This window comes from Phoxinus phoxinus (genome assembly GCF_949152265.1).
Source record: "Phoxinus phoxinus genome assembly, chromosome: 23".
Lineage (NCBI taxonomy): Eukaryota > Metazoa > Chordata > Actinopteri > Cypriniformes > Leuciscidae > Phoxinus > Phoxinus phoxinus.
This window is the reverse complement of record NC_136898.1, coordinates 18,861,287-18,879,049: the sequence shown is the minus strand read 5'-3', so window position 1 is coordinate 18,879,049 and position 17,763 is coordinate 18,861,287. Positions and strand designations below refer to the sequence as shown.

Below are 17,763 nucleotides of genomic sequence, written 5' to 3'. Positions count from 1 at the left end.
GAGATCTGCTTATTTTTAAAACATTCGTTTCTCATTGAGGATCTCAATTTTAGAAAAGTCTTCTATGAGTCAGTGTTCAATCTGAGAGCAGAGGCAAATCTGCCATCCCCTCAAATATGATCCCTCAACAACAAAGCACTGAGCATGCTCAGTGGGGTCTGTGATGCTGTTGCTATAGGACTGTGGGGCTCAGAACCACTGTACAGGGGGAGGAGGGGAGGTATGAGGAACAGATGAGCTGTGAGGAGTGCAGAGCGAGCAGAAAGAAGTGTGACTAAAGAGGAACTAGAAGAGGGACGTTGCCCGTTTCCTATCTTTCCATGTTTTATTTTTCTTGGCTTGGTCTCTGCTGAGTGGATGTAGAGCATTATGTTGTGACCATGCAGTGTGTTTGCTCTAGTTACTGTGCAGACAGAATGAGAGTGACTATGTGCTGGCTCTCGGATTGATGGAGCTTTACGGCTGGGTGAGTTGATGCAGTTGACCCATGCTAACCGCCTGACCACAGGGTCCTAATTTACTGTTACTTAAACATAGAATTCTAGGTCTGGAATTTAAAGAAAGAGGTCAAAGAATTTATCAACTAAAATACTAAAATATATTGTTGAGTATCTTATAAATTACAGTGTTTAATTTACTAAGCTATTTGGGGACAAAAGTATCACCATAAGTTTGACATTTTTCTCTTGGAGTCATTCTGACATGACCTTATTTGGAAAAATAATTAATGAATCAAAAGTTACATAATGATGTTTTACAATCTCAATAGGTTTTTTAAGGGTTAGTCTGTAGGATTTATAATTGCAACATGAGAAATCTATACTGTCTTTGTTTAGATATAGTGTCAGTAAATGTGTGTATGTGTGTGTTCAGGTTTAATATGGGGTCTAGCCAACGGTTCCAGTGAGGAATCCAGATGAATAAACGTAATAAATAACGTTTTGGGGTTAGGGGATAGAAAATAAAATTAGCATGAAAACAACTGAACTCAATAGATGGTTCTCACAAAGAAGAAAATGCTTGTTTTTTTGCCATTGTTTTTATGATCGATCTGTGATATATAAGGCAATGAAGTAGTGAAGTGGTAATAAAGTGGGTGGAGTTAATCTATGGTAATTAGAAATACTCTCATTAAAAAAACTTATATGGTTATTGGGACACACCCATTAAGATCCAAGCAACTCTGTGATTTATTGGTTTATATGGAAAATTGGATTTTAAAGGGTTAGTTCACCCAAAAATTTGAATTCTGTCATTAATTACTCACCCTCATATTGTTCCAAACCTGTAAGACTTTCGTTCATCTTCGGAACACAAATAAAGATCTTTTTGACGAATAATGAGTGCTTTTTGTCCTTCCATTGACAGCAACGCAACTACCGTGACTCCAGTGGATTAACCTCTGAAGAAGAACAAAAGTTTTACGGGTTTGGAACAACATGCGGGTGAGTAATTAATGACAGGATTTTAATTTTTGGGTGAACTAACCCTTTAAATTTGATAAAGTATTGAGTCATGATTTATAGCTAATCCACTGAATGCCTATTTTCTCCATTTAATATTCTTTCTTGAAAGCAATAAAAATGCAGACACTGAGCTTTGCATTCACTGTGTTTGTCACTTAGCCAGCCTGCCATGCAAAGACTGATGCTTTGAAGTGCTGTGCTTAGAAAATGGACGTCTCCCCAAAGTCAGGAGAAACTCTGATTGTGTACCACATCCATGGCCAGTCTGTTGGGTGGCACCTACATAACGCGGTACAGACATCTAGGCAGCCACGCTCTCTGAATTTAACCCACAGTATATCCCTACCGGAGAGAGGAGATCTACCGAGGGAAGCACTTGACTATGGCAGGCTAAGCCACACAAGGAAGTCAAGTTCAACAGAAACAGCAGACAGGAAGGGGACTGAAAATACTAGAGGATATAAATCGTTCCCAATGCTTTGTGTTTTGTCAGAGAACTCTCCATCAAACAGTCCTCAACTAAATAAAGAGCCATCCCATCGCAGAGGTAATCCCAGATTGCAAAACCTCTTCATCCCTGAATCAGAAGTGAATGAGGATGAAGAGGATGAGGACTCGGAGGGAGATAACTTGCATAAGTACTATGAGGGGTCATCCCTTCAATTACAAGGAAATGTGACTCAATGTAATATGAATACGTTTAACCAAGCCAAAGAAAACAAAGAACAAGGGAGGGAGCTTGATGCATGCGGTGAAAGCAAAGGAACCCCTGTATTAATGGAATGTGATGAACAGGATTGGGGTGATGTGGAAGACTTTAGCAAGCAAACTCTAGAGGAACCTGGAAGCTGGGCTCCAACTGAAAATCTTATTGAATCCTTTACTCAAAACCAAACAGACTATATCACTGACTCTTCATGTAATAGCTCAGATGGAGTACTAGTTAACTTCAGTGCCATATACAACAAAACCAACAATGCAGTTCCTGCAACTCCACTTAGCCTAGATAGTCCTGTTCATGGATCAGGTTCAATGTTCAAAGAAAGTTCAAACCCTTTGCCAAGCTGGTCATCTCACAGCAGTGATCCAAACTGCAACATCTATCCATCCAACTCTGATGGTTTCCCATCAATGGAAATTTCTGACCTAACCATGTGTCTGCAGAGTCAGGCACGGTTAGCAGGTTCCACCCAGAATTACTATAAACTGGTGACATGTGACCTATCATCCCAGTCTTCACCCAGCCCACCCTGGTCCTCTTTGACCAGTTTCTCTGAGACTCAAAGCCATGGAAGCTGTTCTCCACCTTCAGAATATTTCCTTTTTGGACATTCAGTGCGAGATGAAAAGGAGAAGCCAAAGGTTGACCAAAGTGAACACCAGGTATTTAAGCCCTTATTGTACCCTACCTATGGTAAATTTCTAGTTTCAGGGTTTGATTAACGTATTAATGTGTTGTAATGTACTGTCATTGAATAGCCAAATTGTTTGATTTATGAATAATTTACATCTACCGAGTGATATCCACAACAGTGAAACTAATTTTCCAACTGTTCCAGGGTGATGAGGGGAAGAATAAGGACCAATCTAAGGGAACAAAAGAGAGGATGGCACACATAAAAACTTGTCAGTCCGCTTCAAGAGAACATGGAAGTTGTAATTATATCAAGACTCCTCAGTCTCAGAGCTGGACTGGCAGTCAGAAATGCTCTGCCTTACAGAAGCTGGGAGCCCTGCAGAACAGCTGTCCCTGCCATTTAGACACAAATGCATCTTCACCTCTATCTAGGAAACACGCTACCTCTTTTGCAGAAATTGTCCGATGCAAGAAGGGAAATGAAGAATCATCTATGAAAAAGACCATAGAGGATCCATCAGGCTCAAACTTTATCCATAATCTCTCCTCCATTCAGAAACAGGATGATTCCGAGATGGCAGCAGAGTCCACGAGTGCTGACAGCAGTAATCAGTCCAATCCAGAAGGTAAAACAAACTAGAAAGCCTCTAATATTTTGTTTATTCAGTTCTTTGTTTTATAGAAAAACCACAACTATTTTCCAAAAAAATGTCTTGTCTTCTACAGGTGCATGTGCTTCATCCCCAGAAGTTGTGCGATACACAAAAGCACAAAGGCCCACCTTTCTACCCATTCAGCCCTTTGTGCTTCAGGCACCCTCAGGAAAACAACAGAGCAAGACTCTTGGTTCTCTTCTCAATCAGTACATGAGCCACAAGTACACCAAGGCTGGTCCATCCAAAGCTCCTTGCAAAAGCAAGGTACATCCGCACCATGTACAACCCTCTCCTCTCGGGAGTTACTCTAACATTCACCTGGAGGCAGCGACCAGTTCAGACAGTTGTTCCACCTGCACATCAAGTCCTATTTTGCCACATAATCGCCCCCATTGTACCCAGCCCAGCACAATGTTAGGGCTTATTCACCAGGACTTGATGAACAGCAATCCACATATGAGTCCAAATATGAGACCAAGAAACCCTCAAAGCCCAGAGCAAACAGAAGAGAGTCCAAAGGCCTGCTCAAGTCAAAGTCAAAATCAATCCTGGTCTGGAAAAAAGGCTTCTCACAACTGTCTTCTCGAGCAGGTGCCCCTTGTTCAGACTCAGACTCCACCAGTAATTATAGAGGAGACTACAGGTCCTCTGGATGCATCCCACCCTTTAGAAAAAAGCTCCTCCCCTGCCATTACATCAGTCACCTCCTTGACCTCTATCTCCTCCCTCATCTCTCTACCTGGCACTGAAGCTGCATCACAGGTTTGCACCAATAAAGAAGCCAAGACCAATGCTCACTACATCTTTGGGCCATTGAGAACACCTTGTAAGTGTCATTGAATCTCAAATCATATTATTGTTTCCATTCACTTACTGTACTGATGTGGATGTTAATGCTTAAAACCTTCGCACCTAAATTTATACTAAGCAATCTGGCAGAAGTTATGCATTTAAGTCAAATTTTATGCATGCTTCCTTAACTCTGCAGGTGTTATGAGGGAGCGTCAACACAGTGACTCATTCTCTATGACTGACAGACCCCCTGACGAGTTCTGCCTTTCCCCAGAAGCCCCTTCAGATATTCTTTCAATTGATCTTCTGCACAAGAGAAGTGAGATGATAAATATTTTTGCATATATTTTTATGACTAAACACCCATCTTACATGATTATTATTATCAATTATCAATATATAATGTTCTGTTTTTTATTCAGAATAGCAATGTACCCATGATATGTATGGAGACTTATGTGAATATGAAAATTTCTACAGTAGCTTGTGCTGCATAGGAATTGCAAATGCCGAAAACACTGAAGTACAAATGACTGCCATTGATGGCAAAAATCCCTTCTGCTACAGAAATATTCAGAGTGGATCTCTGCAGCATTGCCTCTGCTTCCCTGAAGGGGAAAATGTGACCTACTTTTAACACTCACTGCCTTGGATTGGCTAACACACTCGGCATGTTTGTATGTGTGTTTCTATGTGAACAGAAATGTGTGTAGTACTATATGTTGCTTTTTTATTGTGGTTCACGTATCTTCATTTTGTTCGTGTCCTTTAGAGGGATTGAGAGAAATTACCTAAAAATACAGCATTTAAAATTTGCATTGTGTAAATATTTATTGAGTCTTAAAATCCTTTACAGAGCATCAGGCCGAATGTTGAGGGATCAAAAACACTGTTTATCAGCAGAATGTGTTTTTTACAGAATCAATTTGAATCTCTAACTCACTCCCATCCCTCTCATTTCTTTCTGTTTTTCTGCAGGTATGTTGAAAGCTGTGAGTTTAGCAGTGAATCTAATAATAGCTAATTTCAACTCAAGACAAGACCCAGAGGAAAAGGTACTATCAGGAGTCTATCAAGAAAAGAAAAAGAAAAACCCTAAAATGGAAAATGGGGCAAAATATATTGGATAGATTTATCATTAAATAATACAGAAATTTTGAATAATACCCATGGTTTCTAATTAGACTTTTAATTAGAATATATTAGAATATATTTTTATGTACAGACAGAGTCCTTTTAGAAGATTAAGTCTCAAGCAGATCTCTTAAATTGTTTTGTCATTTTGTTTTTAGATCAGACTGGGAAACAGTTCACTGTGCACCACAATCAGCATCCTTGTCCTTAAACAGCTCTACCCCGCAATCCAGAACATCCTTCAAGATGGTCTGAAAGCGTATAAATTCGACTTGATTATTGGAAAGCGACGCAACAAACTATGGAACATCGTGGAGGCCACGGCACAACCAGGTCTGTGGGAGTCAGTCACATGATAATCAAATGAAACAACTTCATTCCCAAGTGAAGTGCCCTCAAAAAGCTGATTGGACAGTCTTTCTTAAGAAATGTTTCTGTCTTCATAGGCTCATCTACCCGATTGCCTCACAGCTTGGTATCTGTGGTAAAAAAATGTTCCCAGTTGTCAAGTCGCATGCGGCTCAGTGTCTTCATCATAGATCTGCTAAAGTAGGTAAAATGCTGAATACATCTGGTAAGGTTATGCTACAGTACAGTTAACTAATGAACATGTTGCTCTTTAGCTTGCGTGCTTTGGAATTCTGGATCCATCATTTATACACTTGCGTAGGTAAGTATTATGATGTTTAGCGACAACTATAAAGGAATGTATTGTCCGTCGTCACAATACTTAATTCCTTACTACATTTTATACTTTTAAAATAAATATAAATTTTCTACTCAATTCATAGATGTTGTGACGGAACATTATCACCAATGGGGTTTCTTGGCTCTGGCCCAGGGGCCAATTTATGGACAACTGTTTCAAGAGCTGCTTCTTTTGGTGCAGCCACTCTCCCTGGTGCCCTTTGACCTCCATCTGCCACCCGAACCTCAAAGTATGGAAAAGAAAAAGCACGGAGCACCTCTGCCTCATCGGCTTCTTGCCCAGTCAGCTCAGTTTCTTCAGATGAGCTCTATCCAGACAAACAGCAGAAGCTCAACAGGTCACAGTGATGTTAGTGGAAGGGTAACTGACGGATCTTGGCAAAATCAGACACCCACCTCAGAGCGTGGAACAAAGAAGAAAGAAGATGACGCAAACGGAATGGAAAACATCAAGATGCCACAATCTTCAACAAGTCCTCTGGAGGACAAACACTTCAGTGAACTGCGTTGGGCCAGACTCTTTGGCTCTGGAGTTGGAACCCTAGTTGGGCCACAGAGGGCACAAAAGAGCATTAGTGGATCTCTAAGAAGAAGGTCAGTAGCTGTGATTCCTCAAAACCTCTGATAAATTCACTTTGTTAACTCTGGTTGCCTTTATGACAGAACATTTGTCTTCTTCTAGGCGGCCCTCAGAATGGCTGAAGCTTGGGGCATCAAAAGTGGATCTGCTAGCACAGTCAGTGTGGACAGGGAAATGGCCAGAGGCTCATCCAAGTGGTGACCATGACAGAGACACAGCAAATAAAGATGAAATATTAACTCTTAAGACCCCATAAGGAGTCTGATTTCAGCTAGACAGAGTAAAAGCACAATTAATCCAAAATCCAATCTTAATCCAGATTTTACCCAACGCAAGAGCACCATATCTGTTCCTGGATAATGTTGCTATAGTGATTTACCAATCAGGAGAATTTATATTATAGCTTTGTCTTTCAAATGTATCAAAATACTCACTTACTTTTAAGCCATGATGTTATAAAGGTTTTTAGATTAAATTTATAACACAAAGTATTGTGCAGAGTCGTATATTGTCTATCAGCAATCAAGCACAAAACTGGAACTGAGGTCCCCAGAAGTCTTTTCCAACCAATCCCTGCACTTTATCTCCGTCTCAGGTCATTAGCTGTCATATCATCTAGACACATCATTTCTGCTGTTATTGAACTGTGGCTTTAAAAAAAAAGAAGTACATTTCCATTATGGCCTATTCGAAATACCGGTAGTTTATATTACAGCCATTTCCATGCATGACAGTATAAATGTATACTCATGACAAACTAATACTGTAGTTTTCCTGTTTTGTATTCAGTGAATTACAACTTTTTTGTTTATTGCATTTTTTTGCACGATGAAATCTAGCTATTTTCTTTGATAAATATGCATGCTGAGTAGCTATATATTACTTATTGATCACTTAACAGCAGGACTAGTTAAGTAGTGATATTTGTGGATGACTACATTTGCCCAAGCGTGACCCCTGATGTTAGTAAAGCAAAGATGAACAAGAGCTCATTGAAGAGGAAGATTTGATTATGAGTGAGTTTTAACAGCAGTGTTTTTTCTATTTCCTGATATTAAAGTTGTGCCTGATTGGAACCTTGTGACAATAAAGATTTGTTGAGTCATTAATGTTTGTATTGTGTGCTTTTTTTTGTATGTATGTATGTATGCATGTATGTGTGTATGTATGTACAAGAAGAATTTAAGAAGTATTTGTAAAAAGCATATATTTTGTCAAAATAGATTTCTTTTTGTTGGATTAAATGAAAAGCTTTTCAGTGATCACATGATTTTGTATAATAATACTAAACCATACCAATTCCACCACTTTTAAAGTTATAGTGAATCTCATTAAATATGACAACATTGACACCACAGCTACATGCTTCTTGTTAGATGACCCACATGACTTTAATTGTCCTTAGATGAGTTACGTGTGATCACTGATTTCCGTTGCATGGTTGGGTCTTCAGCTCAGTCTGTTTCCCCCTGCATTCTTCCTCTGTGTACCAGTGTGATCCAAAGCATTACGGGTGAGCTTCCCAAATGTACGGCCATATTGAAATCTGTACCCTGTTGATATAAAATGACAACTTTTCATTGCTCTTCTACTGGAAAAGACAGCATCACTTCTGGAAAGAAACATACAGTAATTACCATCTTCTCTTACCTGGTATGTGGCCCGTGTAGGAGGGCAGGAGACCTGATTTGGAGGGGTATATTGTGGGTATCAGAGGCAAGCTGGTGGACTCCTCCTCTTCCAGGTTGAGGGAGGTCTGACCTCCCTTCATTTCCTTGCTAAAGTGGATTAGTGCCTTGTTGGTGATGATGGGATATCCAGTACCAAAGAGGAACCGTGCTTTGGGGACATAGCCAGTAAAACCTGTCAAGATTACAATTGTTAAACATTAGTGCAAAATTCATTAAAATACCTTGGCAATCTTGGTAGGCACAACTCTGGCTCACCTGAGATGAAATACTTATGTGGGCTGTTATCCTCCATGAGGTATGGGGAGCCTTGTGGCATCCAGGGGTCCGGGGCCTTGTAGGGGGCAGGATCGTTAGATATTGCAATGAGAGGGCTGTTCGATCTTCCAGGCTACAACAAAGGACAACCATTAGATGTAGCTTTGAATTTAAAACTAGACATTGCAAGTTGAAGAAGGTAGCTGATGAATGTTGCTAAAAAAAATTACATCTATCTATCTCTATCTATCTATCTATCTATCTATCTATCTATCTATCTATCTATCTATCTATCTATCTATCTATCTATCTATCTATCTATCTAATCAGGGGACTTTCACAGCTTGTTTCATCACAATGGGGTGATAATTGCCAGAGATCATGTTGTGTCCTGATTGGAGAGCTTGTTTAGTAACAGTTCTTCCTTTCATTCACAGGCATGTGACACTCGACCTGCTTTGATACTGGATATTTAGCATGTATAATTAAACAGGGTGACCCTACACAGGGGAGCTGTGAAAGAGGAGCAAACCGACTGTGACGTCTTACTTTGAAGCCTGGGACGCTGTTGTTGACAGCAAAAGACAGGTCAGCAGAAGCTAAACGAAGTCTCTTCTTTTGTTCCTGGCTGAACTCCAATATTGCATCTCGACAGGTTTCTGCGTATGTTTTGCAGAAGTAGTTTTGGCGCAATGGAACAAAACCTTGGAGCACAGAGAGATATGTTAACAGATTTGCAAACTTGACACCAAGTACTGCAATCCCCCAAGATGCTACTAACCTGTGTATCCCGGTATCATTTTCTCCAGGTTCCTGTTGCTTCCATGCTGGCTCCTCCAGGTCTCATCGTGGGGCTCTGTGTCCTTCTCTGTGGATGGGACGCGACCGGTATGGAGCACAAGCCTCTGTGAGTGAGATACATCCGGGGAAGACAGGAGATTTGCTGTTAACTGACCATAACTCTGGCCCACGTGATACTTCAGCTGAGGACAGTAGCCTGCATACCTGCACACAACCATCAGCAGATGTTGGGAATGATGATTATGTTATGGACATATAATGATATATCAACCATGTGGACATACACACATTGCATACTGTCAAACACTTCCACCAAAGAATTTGGGAAAACATTTCTGACTCTTGACTAATTTTGCTGCTAGCATTTTTATGTATTCTAAATATACACAAGGTGCGTCACAATTTGCGTTCTTGTAGTGTGTTCACACTGAAATTTTATGAAGTGTCAGCTTTGTGGGTCCCATAAACTTGCATTAACAGAGATGGATTGTTTTCTAAAAATCTTCATTTGTGTTCATCTAAAAAAAAAGAAATAAAATCAAATACATCTAGGATAGCATTTTTATGGAGGATTTTAATGGTTTAAGATTGAAAGTCTGAGTCAAGATTAAATAAATAAAACACAAACAATATATGCTAACTGAATGATGGAGATTGAAATCCCCTGGGGGATAGGCCTACAGATGGGACATAAAAGTTAGTAAAGTTGGAGAATCACCTAGTGATTAGCATTTCCAATTATATTGATATTATGTAGACAGGCAGACAGATAACGTTAGAGATTACAATGACCTCCACCAGTGAATTTATCCAGTAACATTAACGTTATAGCAGTCAAGAGTGACAGCTGGCAGTAGCCTAACGTTACAGTACATTAATATGCTTCATTTGAAGGTAACGTTACATTTAGAAAGGTTTGTAGCTTTTAACGTTAATGTTACTTTAACATAAACCCTTATAATCATTCAAATGAAAGAAAGTGCATATTTTCAAACTCATAAAAATACCAACCGCTGTGAACTTCTGGAACAAAATAAGTAACAAATCATTAAACAACAATTCAGAGAAATAACTGAGAACTCACCCAGGGATGTATTGCGGGTCGGGTGTCACCAGCACTTTACTGAATTTTGGAGGAAACTGCTCCATCTTTTCAAACCCGCAACAGTTGTGAGTGTTTGTGTAACGGTTGCTAGTGAGGGAGTCAAGGTGAGCGAGTCCGCGTGCCATTATTATGTCAGAGAGCGCGTAATCACATGACGTATGGTGTTCTCTGGTCATCGTGATGAACGCGCTCGATAAAGTATGCAGCCTTTTGATCATTATTTGATAAACAAACAGAAAAAAAGTTTTCTTACACATATAATTCCAATTAAACTGTTTGATGATAAACTCTGCTCTATCAGTTGTTCTAAACGTCGATACTGCATTGACCGGTTTAAAATCGCATGGGCTCGCTGCATTTGACTGGTACAGTATTGACCCGTTAATAACCTAACATGACCAGTCAGTTAGTTGTGATGCTGCAGCCTCTTGTGGGTACTAGGAGAAATGCACCCGGATTTATTATTTATAGCCACAAAAAGGAAATTGGCTCTAATGAAAAAGGTTAAGCGTTCGTTATAAAAAAATATTCCGTTGACCCAAGAGGCCAAAATATTTACTGACGTGAAATTGATTTGTTTTAGACGTGATATTAAGGGGATAGTTCTAAAAAAATTAGACTTCTGTCATCACATACCCTCATAACGCTGCAGTCCCACCCATGCTGATATTTTTGAAACACACGAGATTTCTGAAGAATGAATCTTCACGGGCTGCCCTTTACAAAACAGTAGCCTAAGTTCTCTTACGTAGAGTTCTCTCGTACTGCGTCGAAAGAACGCTACGGGAAAGATATTTCTTTGTCGAGATTGAAGCCAAAAATTAATCCTTAATTTTGTAATATTGTAAAACGCTTTTCTGAAGCATACAACCTAGGCGGAGCAATACAGCTCACCCATTGGCTGCTCTGCCAGAAAAGCACAGCCTATGCGAGGCCAGGACGCTGACCAATGAGGACGCTTCGCGCCCTTCTGCGTCACCTCCCGCCCAAACAGGCGTGGCCTAGGCCTATAAATACGAGCATAGCTGTCTAACACGCCGATTTTCTTAAATTCACGAAGCTGCACGCATCGTTGGATTGGATTCGAGCCACCACAGCCGTTTGGATACAAGCACCTCAGCAGGACGCGCCTCTTACCTGAAGCCGCTGGTCATCGCCGCCTTCAGCCGCCGTTCCCTGCTGCGCTTCTCCGGCGTGGAATATCCTTTACATTATGTGTGTGTGTTTTGTGTGTGTGTTCGCCGTCGCGTCACACAGTTTTTCCACACTAAAAGAGCCGAGCGTCTTTTTCAAGATGTCTCGCACCTCCTGTGGCTCGTGTAGAGCCCCGCTCAGCGACAGGGACCACGTGCTGTGTTTCCTGCCTGTGAGTATCACGCAGCTTCAGCTCTCGTCGATGGCGGCTGCCATCGCTGTAATTTGATGCCTACGGTGACTCTGCGGACTCGCCTGGCGTTCATTTACTGAAGCTGCACCCTTTTCCGCCCGCTGTAGTGCCGCGCCGTGAAAAGCGCCGTGCTCAGCGGAGCCCGGAACCTCCCTTCACCACGAGGTGCTCGCCGCTGCTGCCGCTAGCTCCTCCGCCCGCTTCGCTGGACTCTCTGACCGACGGACAAGGGCCGCTGTGTGCCGCCGCGTCCGTCATGGATGAGGAAGATGAAGCCGTGTCTGTGAAGGACGACTGCTGTTCTCTCCTCGCTTCGGGTAGCGAGGGATGGGCGAGCTCCGAGGATCTCCCCTCCCCCGCCGCTCGTGAGCGTCGACGGAGAAAGACCAGCATCGATGCGCTTACCGGCTGGATGGCTGCTTTTCTGCAGAGGAACGTACGTTACCGTCCTCACGACCCGCGCCTTTTTCTTCCTGAATTCACGAAGAAATCGCGGAGTCCCGGAAAGCCCCGTTTTCAGCCAGGATGCGCATTTCTGCTTCGAGGAAAGCTACAGTGTTAAAATCCCGCCGCGGCCGGATTTCACTAAAATGTCTCGCTCGCACAGTCCCAACATTCGCGACCGTGCCAGTGTATTTTGCAGTCACCAAATCGGCATCAATGCCCGTTTGCCTGCACACAGACGCCGTTTTCACGACGCCCCAGGTAAATCTGAAAATGTATTTACTGGTGTCCCGGCCACGGCCGATGGTGTAATGTGTGTATCCGTAATGCCCACGACCTAGTGCCCATTCGTACACACAAGCACAGCCCTACACAATACAGGGCTTGCACACATAAAATCGACTCGTGTCGGTTGTGCTTCACATGTAAGCTAGTGAACGTGCCCGCTTTTCAGTGCCCACAATCACTACACACTGCATGTCCCGTGGTTTCTGTAAAAACGAAACGAATGTACGGTCAGTCGGTTCTGATAGACAGTACTCTCTGTGCTACACGGTGTCCCGGCCATGGCCGATGATGTAATGTGTGTAACTGTATGCCCACGACCCAGTGCCCATCTGTACACACAAGCACAGCCCCGCACAATACAGGGCTTGCACACATAAATCGACTCATTTCGATTGTGCATTATATGTAGTGAGCGTGCCCGTTTTCAAGCGCCCACAATCACTACAAGCTACATGTCACACGGTTTCTATGAAACGAAACCTATGCACGGTCAGTCAGTTCTAATAGACAGTACTTCCCAGTGCTATAAATGTACCCGCGTTCACGCACCCACATTTATTCTCAAACATGCCGAGCCGTACGGGGCTCGCACCGCGCGCTCCCTCTTTCAGCTGAGAGAGCTGAGAGCGCGCGCGGGCTGCCCGCTCGATTAAGCGCGCCCCCGCATCACGCTGCAATGGCGCCCATGTTACAGCACACGACTGCTCTCGTGTCGCCGCCATTTCGCGACCAGAGCCCGGTTTTTCAACCCGTGCAAGCACAGCCCTGAACAACACAGGGTCTGCACACATAAAATCGGCTCATGCCGATTGTGTTTTACATGTAGTGAGCGTGACCCACTGCCAAGTGCCCACAACCACTACACACTGCACGTTCCGCGGTTTTCTGTAAAAACGAAACTAACGAACGGTCAGTCAGTACACAAAAACAGTGTTCCCGGTGTTATAAATGTGCCCGCCACCAAGCGCCCACGTTTATTCACAAACATCACGAGCCCTACGGGACTCGTCCCGCGCGCTCTCTCTCGACACAGAGAGCTGAGCGCGCGCGGGATGCATACTGTGTTAAACATGCCCCCCGCCTCACACGCCACGGCGTCCATGTCACAGCACACGGTTGCTCTCGTGTCGCCGCCATTTCGCGACCAGGGCCCAGATTACATTCAACCCCTAGTCACACGTGCAGATGCATGGGAATGACTTCCCGGGGTCTCAGAATGGGTGCTAGAGACTATAAAAAGAGGCTATTCGCTACAGTTTCATCGACGCCCTCCCCGTTTCACGGAGAAAGTCGAAACTACGGTGAAAACAGAAGTAGCACATCTACTTCGAGCCGAAATAGCGAAGCTATTGAGCAAAGGGGCCATAGAGCCTTTATCTCAAGCTCAGAGCGAAGGGGGTCTGTACAGCAGATATTTTCTGGAACCGAAAAAAGACGGGGGTCTCAGACCCATTTTAGATCTCAGGCATCTGAACAAAGCGCTGACAAAGCGAAAGTTCAGAATGCTCACGACCAGAGCTATCCTCGCGCAGATTCGCCGAGGAGACTGGTTTATGGCAATAGATCTGAAAGACGCGTATTTTCATACAAATTGCGTCACGTCACAGGCGATTTTTGAGATTCGCCTTCGGGGGCCAGGCATATCAGTACACAGTCCTGCCATTCGGCCTGTCTCTAGCACCTCGTACATTTACAGTGTGCATGGACGCGGCGCTGGCACCCCTGAGACTCCGCGGCATTCGAATTCTGAATTATTTGGACGATTGGCTGATTCTAGCTCAATCACCTTCAGAACGCATCCGCCACAAGACCCTAATTCTCGATCACCTCGAGTGCTTAGGTCTGAGAGTCAATTGGGAGAAAAGTTCACTGTTTCCCAGTCAAAGGATCTCCTTTTTAGGACTGGATCTGAACTCACTGTCTATGACAGCACAGCTGTCATCACAGCGCAGGCAAAATACCCTGCAATGGCGAAATCCTTCCTCAGCGGCCACATAGTGCCACTCAGGAGATTTCAGAAAATGCTGGGCCTCATGGCCTCAGCCTCAACAGTGCTGCAGTTGGGCCTGCTGCGCATGCGCCCACTACAGTTCTGGTTGAGAGCGCGCGTACCGCGCCGAGCATGGTTACACGGTCGTTATCGCCTCAAGGTCACTCAGGAATGCATTTCAGCCCTGACACCATGGAGAGCGTCAGACTGGTACCGGTCAGGTGTAAGCCTGGGGACTTCCTCGAGCCTAAAGGTGGTGTCCACGGACGCGTCCACCTCAGGCTGGGGAGCACTGCTCGACGGCAGTCCGCTCTTTGGCCAGTGGTCAGAGCGAGCCGAACTACCGCACATAAACTGCCTGGAAATGATGGCAGTGGACTTTGCGCTGAGGCGCTTCTGTCCCCGGATAAAAGGACACCACGTCCTGGTCCGCTCGGACAACATGTCGGTAGTAGCCTACATAAACCGCCAGGGTGGCGTGAGATCCCGGAACCTATTCAGGTTAGCGGAACGCATACTGGTGTGGGCCCAGCACAACCTGCGCTCGTTAAGAGCAATGCACGTGCCAGGCCACTTGAACGTAGGCCCGGACAGACTCTCACGGAACAACGTTCCTACGGGAGAGTGGTCCCTACACACACAGACGGTGCGTCTGCTGTGGAAAACGTTCGGCAGAGCGGAAATAGACCTGTTTGCAAACCAGGAAAACGCTCACTGCCCAGAATTCTTTTCGAAGAGCACGAACGCGCTGGCCAGAGTCTGGCCCCGCCGTCCGCTCTATGCTTTTCCTCCTGTCTCACTCCTGCCTCAAGTGCTGGAGCGTATCAAGGAGAGCGGATGCTCAGTACTACTAGTTGCTCCATACTGGACGAATCAGACCTGGTTCCCAGCTTTGATGCGACTGAAAAGTACTGCCCCGTGGCCGATACCAGTGAGGAGAGACCTCCTCTCACAGGCCAAGGGCTCGATTTTGCATCCTCACCCCGAGCTTTGGTCCCTACACGTATGGGCCATAAACGGGTACCCGCTAACCTCCCAAGAGGAGTGTTAGACACGATCGAACAAGCTAGGGCTCCGTCTACTAGACGGCTCTACGCTTCCAAATGGTCGGTGTTCTCTGGATGGTGTTCAGATCAAGGTCTGTCACCACTTCAGTGTGGAGAACCGGAGATTCTCTCCTTCTTGCAAGAGCTATTGGATAAGGGAAGAACCCCATCCACGCTCAAAGTCTATGTGGCTGCCATATCAGCGTTCGTTAATCCAACGCTTGGCCGTTCACTAGGCAGGAACGACCTGGTGGTCCGCTTCCTGAGAGGCGCCAGGAGGTTAAACCCTCCAAGGCCTCCTTCAGTCCCCGTGTGGGACCTTTCTACAGTGTTGAACGCTATGAAAGGGGCCCCTTTCGAGCCTATTCACTCAGTTGACATGAAACACCTGTCTCTCAAGACCGTGTTTCTTTTGGCTCTCGCTTCAGTGAAGCGTGTGGGAGACTTGCAAGCGCTCTCAGTGAGAGCTTCTTGTATGGAGTTCGGGCCAAACGACTCTATAGTCGTGTTGAAACCGAAGCATGGGTACGTGCCTAAGTCCCTCAACACACCGTTCAGGGCTCAGGTCATCTCCCTGTCGGCCCTGCCGGCCTCAGAGGACGGAAATAGCTCCCTTTGCCCGGTCAGGGCATTAAGAGCTTACGTGTCCCGCTCCGCTGTTTTTCGACAGACGGAGCAGCTCTTCGTTTCGTTCAGCGGGCGCTCCAAGGGACGAGCCGCAACGAAACAGAGTCTGTCTCGATGGGTAGTGGACGCCATTGCGCTAGCCTACGCATCTGGAGGCTTGGAATGCCCTTTGGGCATCAGAGCACATTCCACGAGAGGCATGGCCTCCTCATGGGCTTGGTATAGCGGAATCTCGTTACAAGATATCTGTATGGCGGCAGGCTGGGCCTCCCCGTCTACATTTATTAGGTTCTATAACCTAGAGGTTCCTGCGTTGCAGGCTAAACTGCTCTCGGTCTAGAAGACTATGTATAAGTGTTCCTGCCCCGCATTGCGGCCCAGGTCACTTCAATGGTAATATGTACAAGTGCTCCTGCCCCGCGCTGCGGCCCAGGTCACTTCAATGTCTAATATGTATAAGTGCTCCTGCCCCGCGCTGCGGCCCAGGTCACTTCAATGTTTTAAGCATCACTCACTGACAATGTGTCCCATGAGCATGCTATTACCCCTCATATATATCTATATTTACATATATATGCTATTATGCCTTGAGAGGCACTACTATAAGGGATGATGCTATTTTAGCCGCTCTCCTTATACTTCTTGGGGTAGGCGCTTGTATACCAGGGCGCGCGCGCCCTTAGGTGTCTGTGTCGATCCAAGAACACGCACGGCGGTTTGCATAGGGTTCCCGTAGCGTTCTTTCGACGCAGTACGAGAGAACTCTACGTAAGAGAACGTACTCGGTTACTAACGTAACCTCGGTTCTCTCTAGGAGAGGGAACGAGTACTGCGTCTCATGCCGTGCGTGTCCACGCTGCGTCGCTTCATTGACGAAAATCGGCGTGTTAGACAGCTATGCTCGTATTTATAGGCCTAGGCCACGCCTGTTTGGGCGGGAGGTGACGCAGAAGGGCGCGAAGCGTCCTCATTGGTCAGCGTCCTGGCCTCGCATAGGCTGTGCTTTTCTGGCAGAGCAGCCAATGGGTGAGCTGTATTGCTCCGCCTAGGTTGTATGCTTCAGAAAAGCGTTTTACAATATTACAAAATTAAGGATTAATTTTTGGCTTCAATCTCGACAAAGAAATATCTTTCCCGTAGCGTTCTTTCGACGCAGTACTCGTTCCCTCTCCTAGAGAGAACCGAGGTTACGTTAGTAACCGAGTACGTTCTCTTACGTAGAGTTCTCTCGTACTGCGTCGAAAGAACGCTACGGGAAAGATATTTCTTTGTCGAGATTGAAGCCTAAAATTAATCCTTAATTTTGTAATATTGTAAAACGCTTTTCTGAAGCATACAACCTATGCCCTGTCCCAAATGGCACACTCCGGACTTGTGGACTTCCTCAGAGTCCACACTTTGCTGACGTCATGTAGTGCAGACCTAAAGGGCCCTTG

General features: G+C 44.8%; 3 protein-coding genes across 3 annotated transcripts; 2 read left to right on the top strand and 1 right to left on the bottom strand.

Moving 5' to 3' along the window:
• The first annotated feature begins 200 nt into the window (after positions 1–200).
• On the top strand, positions 201–7,800 carry LOC306991191 (AP-4 complex accessory subunit RUSC2). The gene is made up of 12 exons (XM_079598824.1): positions 201–466; positions 1,369–1,445; positions 1,626–2,849; positions 3,026–3,449; positions 3,550–4,305; positions 4,468–4,590; positions 5,250–5,326; positions 5,564–5,738; positions 5,852–5,954; positions 6,029–6,075; positions 6,197–6,707; positions 6,796–7,800. The coding sequence occupies exons 3-12, from the start codon at positions 1,674–1,676 to the stop codon at positions 6,947–6,949; spliced, it is 3,546 nt and encodes a 1,181-aa protein (XP_079454950.1). The 5' UTR covers positions 201–466; positions 1,369–1,445; positions 1,626–1,673; the 3' UTR covers positions 6,950–7,800.
• A 49-nt stretch (positions 7,801–7,849) lies between these two features.
• Positions 7,850–10,983, bottom strand: cimip2b (ciliary microtubule inner protein 2B). Its single transcript, XM_079598825.1, has 6 exons — positions 10,525–10,983; positions 9,421–9,644; positions 9,189–9,343; positions 8,640–8,772; positions 8,344–8,556; positions 7,850–8,246 (listed from the first exon to the last, which is right to left on the bottom strand). Exons 1-6 carry the CDS (start codon positions 10,800–10,802, stop codon positions 8,143–8,145), a joined length of 1,107 nt encoding a protein of 368 aa, XP_079454951.1. The 5' UTR covers positions 10,803–10,983; the 3' UTR covers positions 7,850–8,142.
• Positions 10,984–15,536: 4,553 nt separating this feature from the next.
• LOC306992026 (uncharacterized protein) lies at positions 15,537–17,230 on the top strand. Its single transcript, XM_079600444.1, has 2 exons — positions 15,537–16,760; positions 16,814–17,230. The coding sequence occupies exon 1, from the start codon at positions 15,660–15,662 to the stop codon at positions 16,665–16,667; it is 1,008 nt and encodes a 335-aa protein (XP_079456570.1). The 5' UTR covers positions 15,537–15,659; the 3' UTR covers positions 16,668–16,760; positions 16,814–17,230.
• The last annotated feature ends 533 nt before the right edge of the window (positions 17,231–17,763 follow it).

Bases quoted from the DNA above. Each gene is read 5' to 3' on its own strand.
- LOC306991191 (XM_079598824.1), top strand. From the start codon at position 1,674: ATGGACGTCTCCCCAAAGTCAGGAGAAACTCTGATTGTGTACCACATC. The intron at 4,591-5,249 runs GTGAGATGATAA...GTTTTTCTGCAG, and splicing joins TGATCTTCTGCACAAGAGAA to GTATGTTGAAAGCTGTGAGT. The intron at 6,076-6,196 runs GTAAGTATTATG...CTCAATTCATAG, and splicing joins TCATTTATACACTTGCGTAG to ATGTTGTGACGGAACATTAT.
- cimip2b (XM_079598825.1), bottom strand. From the start codon at position 10,802: ATGTGTAAGAAAACTTTTTTTCTGTTTGTTTATCAAATAATGATCAAA. The intron at 8,557-8,639 runs GTGAGCCAGAGT...TAATCTTGACAG, and splicing joins ACATAAGTATTTCATCTCAG to GTTTTACTGGCTATGTCCCC. The intron at 8,247-8,343 runs GTAAGAGAAGAT...TTATATCAACAG, and splicing joins CTACACGGGCCACATACCAG to GGTACAGATTTCAATATGGC.
- LOC306992026 (XM_079600444.1), top strand. From the start codon at position 15,660: ATGGGCCATAAACGGGTACCCGCTAACCTCCCAAGAGGAGTGTTAGAC.